The 6,918-nt window shown below is 25.5% G+C and overlaps 4 protein-coding genes across 4 annotated transcripts; 1 reads left to right on the top strand and 3 right to left on the bottom strand.

Moving 5' to 3' along the window:
* Positions 1 to 79: 79 nt before the first annotated feature.
* ENU1_105000 (hypothetical protein) lies at positions 80 to 610 on the bottom strand (the record flags this gene model as incomplete). Its single annotated transcript, XM_008859422.1, has 1 exon — positions 80 to 610. The coding sequence occupies one exon, from the start codon at positions 608 to 610 to the stop codon at positions 80 to 82; it is 531 nt and encodes a 176-aa protein (XP_008857644.1).
* Positions 611 to 907: 297 nt separating this feature from the next.
* On the bottom strand, positions 908 to 2,227 carry ENU1_104990 (hypothetical protein; the record flags this gene model as incomplete). The annotated part of the gene is made up of 2 exons (XM_008859421.1): positions 908 to 2,006; positions 2,049 to 2,227. The coding sequence occupies 2 exons, from the start codon at positions 2,225 to 2,227 to the stop codon at positions 908 to 910; spliced, it is 1,278 nt and encodes a 425-aa protein (XP_008857643.1).
* Positions 2,228 to 2,390: 163 nt separating this feature from the next.
* On the bottom strand, positions 2,391 to 2,729 carry ENU1_104980 (hypothetical protein; the record flags this gene model as incomplete). Its single annotated transcript, XM_008859420.1, has 1 exon — positions 2,391 to 2,729. The coding sequence occupies one exon, from the start codon at positions 2,727 to 2,729 to the stop codon at positions 2,391 to 2,393; it is 339 nt and encodes a 112-aa protein (XP_008857642.1).
* Positions 2,730 to 4,476: 1,747 nt separating this feature from the next.
* On the top strand, positions 4,477 to 4,959 carry ENU1_104970 (tyrosine kinase, putative; the record flags this gene model as incomplete). Its single annotated transcript, XM_008859419.1, has 2 exons — positions 4,477 to 4,720; positions 4,784 to 4,959. 2 exons carry the CDS (start codon positions 4,477 to 4,479, stop codon positions 4,957 to 4,959), a joined length of 420 nt encoding a protein of 139 aa, XP_008857641.1.
* Between the last annotated feature and the right edge of the window lie 1,959 nt (positions 4,960 to 6,918).

Genomic DNA, 6,918 nt, shown 5'->3' with positions numbered 1-6,918 from the left:
AAAAGTAATAAAAGATAAAAGAGTAAACAAGATGATTAATATATATGAATAGAGTATGTTGTGTTATTAGACAGACTCATTATTTCATTTTAATATAACCGTCATATAATGCTCCATTAATGAGGGCTTTTAAATTTAAGGCGGGATTTTTTCCTAATAAAAGGCTACACTCATAACTAAATGAATAGTTTGGACTTGATTGTATTATTTGTGATATTGATCGTGTAAGCTTTTCTGTTAGGTTAGAGTCAATCTGTATATGGTGAATAAGTTCTTTAAAAGTATTCTTGAAGCAATTTTGAATGTCTTCAAAATTAAGAGTTATGCAATCAATAATAATTGCACCAATTGGATGTACTGAACACTGAGAAATAAATTGATTGTCATAAAATACAAGAGGCTCTATTGGTGTTGATATAATTTGTGTGATAATTTTATTTATGACGTCGATGTCAATAATTGGTTTTTTATCCACAAATAAAAAGAGGTTCAATGGAAGAGACTGACAGGTAGTGAATATCTGAACTGTGGTTGAGTTTATGGTTGATGAATAACTTGCATCAATTTCAAATATGCTAGAAATAAATTCTTGTTTTGAAAGATCATTCATATTTAATGAGAGTATTTGCAATCTTAAATAACGAGCTGCAATCTCATTGATTGTTGGCTCTATTGAATTCTTTGATAAAGTAGTGTGGATGCATTGTTTTTTATTTAAACCTTTATTTTCAATAATAATTTCACATCCAAGAGCTTTTTGTTGTTAATAAAAATTTTAAAAAGAAACGATTTAAAAAAAGCAACAAACGTGTTTGAATAAATGATAGTATTGGGGATGAAGATGGACAAATACAATCATCTAGAGCTTTACACACACTTATAATAAGTAAGTCCATAATGAAATTAATTATTTTTTTCTGTTAATAAGCTTGTCATAAATCCAATCTCTCCATTCGTTTCGTTCTAATAACTTTATTAACATGATAAAGAAAATTAATAAAAAGAATGATATCAAGAAGAAACATGCCACAATCCAATATCCATAACTTTCTTTTATTAATGAGTATTCAAACCAAATCATCTGGTGAAATGAAGTTATGTCAAGATTTTTATAATGAAAGATGGTATTATCAAAAGTCCAATACTTTAAGAATGGCACAGTAAATTTGAAATGATCACAGAGATTATAAACATCACACTTTACGTTTTTTATTTTCATACCATTAGGAAAGTGAATATGAACTTCATAGTTACGAACAGAAATTGATTCTAAGGCTAGGCTTATTGGAAAAACAAATGTTGAATTAAAAGGAATTAACTGTTCATAAGAAATGGAAAAAGACTCTTTCCAATTACCTAGCAAAGGATATCTCCCTATGAGATTATATGTGCAAGTGTAAGAAGAGCAGAAATAAGAAGAAGTGGAAATATTTCCTGAAGAGTCATAAAAATGAAAAGATGAAATTGATAAGGGTAAATGAAGAAAGAAATCATAAACAGTATTATGACTTGCTTGAACCTCATTTAGATTAAATTCATGTAAAGATGTACCTAAGTTAGAAATGTTGATGAAATCTATCTCTTTTCTCAATGAGACTAGATGAGGGTCTGAAGTAAATTTAATATAGTCATGTTCAATAATTTGTTCAGTTTCTATTGTTGTAGTATTTGTAAAATACTGAATTTGGAAAGGAATTTCTGTTTTTGAACTTGGACTAATTAAATGGAAATGCACTTGAGTTAAATCAATTTTTGGACTAACAACACAACGAATATCAACAATATCTCTTTTTAATAAATAAATATATGTATTAACTTCTTTTGCTTGATTATATAATTGAGGCATAATTATTCCTCGAAACTGCATTAAATCAGGATCATTAATACTAGACTTAACTCCTATTCCATGTAATTCACCAACTATATCAAAATTACATACAATTTTTCCTTTATCTGAGTCATGCAATAATACCTCAAATTCTTTTTTATTTCCTTCTTCAAGTAGCCTATTAAATTAATACCTAATAAATAGACAAAATATAACAAACTGTTCTAAAACATATGCAACGGTTTTTTCTTTGTCATTATCAAAAATACATGAAAATGGTCCAAGATGACTTGAAAATTCGTTTGAAAAGAAGAATGAAAATGATGATATTGGTTCTTTCATTTCAAAGTCTGCAATTAGTTCAACATGGGGTTGTCCTGTTAAAATGAAATATTTCATAACAATACTATTTTTTACGATTTTGGATGGTCGTACTACAGACCCCCAACATACAAATAACAAGAAAAAACATAACATGAAAATTTTTATTAAATGGATTTTTGTCAGTTCTAAACAAAAAGAGAAAATGTAAATTAAAAGAATTTTAAAGAAAAGAATAAAATTAAGCCAATTCTTCAATGCATTTAGCAGCAGTCCTAACACACTCTCTGCATGGCATAACATTACCACCTCTAATTTCTTTGCACTTAGTACATCCATTACTTGACTCTTTAAATTTGGAAATACATGCTTCTTTTTTATCTTCTCCAAGAATTTGAATAGCTGCATACAAAGCACCACAGTAGCCTTCTGGGGCTCTTCCTCCTCCACATCCAGATAATTGTTCAATAAGCTCTTTTCTATTTCCTGTTACTTCAGAATAACCATATGCAACTGATTGAGAGCAATTTCCTTTGTGAGCTCCATGATATTCTACAGCAATTTCTGAAATAGTAGCCATCTTTTCAAGTTAAGTATAAATCTTAAAATTATTTTTACATTAAATATCAAAAATAATTTATATAATTTACTTCTTTTTTAAATATAAATTGTTCCATTTTTTATTTATGTATAGTTGTTCTTTTTGATTTGTTTTTTATATTATTCCAAATCTTCTGAATCATCAAAAAATAATAATTTACTTTTTCCATAAACATAATCGTATTTTTTGTTGAGAGTATATTATTATCTCTTTTCCAAAAAAAATCAACTTTCAAAATACTTATTTAGAAAAATAGATTTTTAAATTTATCTATTTTTATTCTCTTAATTCTTTGACATTCTCTTTGTTTGTATTGAAATTTAATTTGAAAGCATTTTTATATTTTAGAAACATAAAAATAATCCACAACAATATGAAAACTATTTGTTATGTTCTAACGTTTGTTTAATTTTGTTTATACACATTTATTGATTTTATTCGTTCTTTGGTTTGATAACTGTTCTTCTAATTCACTACCTGTTATGAGAATGGAATTTTTTATATTAACCAAGTTAATTATGAGAATGAAAATATAAAGTTACAATAGAAGAAAATGTATTAATCAAATTTCAATTGATTCAGTTGAAAATACAAAAACAATACCAACATTATTTACAAATCATCAAGCATAAAATATTTTAAAATGAAACTATGAAGAATATAACAAAAAAAAAACAAAATGCAGACATAAGTAATGTCTTAAAAAAATAATAGAAACAATTTCATTTATTGAAATAGTGTAAGAAGTTATTATTATCTGTTAACATTTGTATATTATAAGTTCGTATTTAAAATTTCATATAAATGCATTCTACTAACAAAGAAAGCTATAAAACTACATTCTTGTTTCATTTCGTTGAGCATAAAAATATCAATTAAAAATTATTTTAAATAGTAATACATTCAGTTGTGACTTTAACTATTAATTTTAACTAATATAGTTTTGTTCTAACCATCAATATTAAGAAATTAATTATTAATAGAATTATTTCTATTGTTTATTGTTCATTTGATACTAATCTCATTCTTGAAGTATTATTAACATATTTTAATGATTATTTTTGATTGTGGTAAAAGCAATATTCAAGCACATCTATCATGTTTTTAATTACATAGTTTTTAACTTATTTAATGATATCAATTTCAATTTTTATTTCTTCTATTTTTGTTTATTAATTTTATGACATAATGTTTTTTAATTCTAATTCTATATTCCCTTTTTGCAATACTATCTATATAATATGTCATTTCATATTTCACTCTTGTACAATAATACTTTATTATTCTAATTAGTTCAATAAGTTGTTCAATAACAATAATAATTAATAAAATAAATGATATATAAAACAATAAATGATATATCATTTTGTTATTTCATTAAAGAATGTAGTGAAATAATAATGAACTAGAATAGAATTTACAACAAGACATGATTTCATGATTTTCATTCAGAGCAATCCTTTCAAAAATGTATAAAACCAATTATTATTTAAACAAGAAACTCTTGATGCTAAAGAAAGAAAAATAAATACTTTATCTGACTAACAAACAAAAAGAAAATTAAACCCAAAATATCAAAAATATCAAAACAAAAAAATTAAAAACAAAAAACAAAAAAATTCTAGAAAGAAGCAAAAGAAAATTCTTAAAAGCTATAGAAGAAAAAAGAAAAAAAAAGATAAAGTGTGAATAGTTCTTTGAAGAAAAGAACTCAGTCAATTAAAACATGAAACTCGAAGTTATAATACTGTTGATTGCTATTACCTTTGCTCAGTGTAGTGTTTCTAATTGCATGAAATGTGTAAATGGAGCAGACAGCAAATGCGAAAAATGTGATGATGGTTATTTTATTTCTCAAACAGGATTGTGTGTTGAAAAAAGCAGATTTATTGGGTGTAAAACTTTTGGCTCGGTTGGATGTGATGAATGTATTGAAGGATATGTAAAAGTGTCAAACTTTGTATGTATGGGTTTGTTTTTATATTTTATTGGTTTGGTGGGTGGTATTTAGTTAGATATAAACTGATCATTAGAATGTCATAGCTTTTTCACTAATTGTAATGAATGTACTTCTACAGAATGTAAAACATGTGATAACGGTTATGATTTAAAGGATGCAAATACAGAAGTTCCTGGTATTACTAAGGTATGTGCCAGTTCCATGTCATTCATTGTAGCAGTACTAATGGTAATTTTCATTTTATTATAATGATTTAATTGAAATTAACGATACATTTTTTCTATTTTTTATCAAATATATTGTTATAAAGGGGGGAAAAATGAGAAATTCAATCATTTTCTATCTCTCCTTTTCTTTTTTTGAGTTAAAGAAAAATCAATGAGGAAAACCTAAACGAAATTCTAAAATAAAAAAAAAGGGTTTAAAATCTGAATTAAGATATATAAATCATAATGAGTGATAGAATTACCTATGATGCACAAAGAAATGCTCGTGTCCAATACATATGTGCTAGTTTGTTTTTTTTAATCTTATTAGTGTTAGTCTATAATGAATAAGTCAAATTAATATGATTAAGAATGTGGAGCCGAAACTTCTTTTAAAGTAAAAGAAAGTAATATTTGTTGTTCTCAGTGTCAATGTAGAATTTTATATAAAAAGAGAACTCCAGAACGTTTGTCCTTTTCTTATTTGGTTCATAAAGTATCCAATTGAATATTAACAAGAAATAGCTGTTGAATTTGAAGCAAGATAGAATGAATTGAATATTTGAAGTTTAATTTTTTTAAGACTTTTGGTTGTAAATTTAATTTTTTACTAAAATTCTGATTTTAACAGAACAAATAAAAAAAATTATATGCTGAAGATTGAGGTTGTAGAAAAGAACTTTTTAAAATGAATAAACAAATGAGATAATATTATCAAAACTAAAATAAGATGAATGGCTTTTACGCTAGTTATTAGTTTGTGTGAAGAAGCAACTATTGGTTAAGGCATTTCTTCTGATTTTCTTATTATTTATAAAGGAGAATGAGATGTATTGTAATATTAATAATCCTATGTTTGTTCGTTTAGTTTCTCCTTTTAAAGTGTGTATTTTAAACAAAGGTTAATGCATTAATAAATGTGTTTTACAACATAATGGATTTTAGTATATCATGTGTTAAGATTATCCACAACAATGCCTAGTAAAAGTGTATGTAATAGGTTAAGTGTAGAGCCAAATAAGATAATTGTTATAGTTTTTATTGTGGGTTATAACCAAAAAATTATGTTTATTATGTAAACCAATATATGAAAACTTATTGTAGAGTTAATATTTGTGAAGGTTCAGAAACGTGTAATAATTGTTCTAGTGATTGTAAGTATGTAGTATTTATTCACATACATCAATTTGTCAATAACTAGTTGTAGATGTAAATCAAAAACACCTAATTACATCCCACCAATTAAGTTACCTCAATTCATTTGGTTAACTGTTGGTGATGCAGTATTTGAAGGTTATTATAACAAGTCTTTGCATTATAGCCATTTACTCTTAATTATTGGCTATCTCAAATTAATTATGGAATTAGGCTTGGAACGTTTGATAAACTATATTTTGGACTATAGGAAATTCATTTGTCTAAACGGATTTTTGAAAATAGAAGTTGTATAGAGGTAATGGATTATAACGTAACTGGTTCTGGATTACATAAGGCTTTAGAATAAAATTTTTAGAGGCATTATAAGAATTCAATAACTCTTTTTTGTGTTTACTTTCATAGACCTTGGTTTATCAAGAAAGAATTGCCACCTTTCTTTCTTTTTTTAAAGACAAGTCTCATAGTCGTTATATATTCTTTGTTACAGGAAAAGAGATTATTAACTTCTTTAAGACTTTATAACAGTAAAAGAATAACAAAAATACCTAGTTGCTCCAATGATAGATGAGGAATGTCCTAATAGACATTTTCAAAACTTGAGTATCAATACTCTTTAAAGTCTTAAATTCATTTTTCTTATATACTTCAGAATCTATTTTTTTAAGAAAAATATTATAAAAATTTAATTAAAATTTTTTCAATAAAATTTTAATTAAATGAAAGGTTTGTCTAAATTTATTGTGCTGTCATTGATTCTCCTTCAATTGTGTTGTCAAGAGCAAGATTAGCATAGTCTACTTCTAGTTCATACAAGTCTTGTCGTGCATCAGTAAATTCATTTTCT

The sequence above is a fragment of the Entamoeba nuttalli genome (assembly GCF_000257125.1).
Source record: "Entamoeba nuttalli P19 unplaced genomic scaffold asmbl_4492, whole genome shotgun sequence".
In the NCBI taxonomy this organism is placed as follows: Eukaryota; Evosea; order Mastigamoebida; family Endamoebidae; genus Entamoeba; species Entamoeba nuttalli.
Note: the sequence above shows the minus strand (reverse complement) of the source record. Positions and strands in the feature narration are given on the sequence as shown.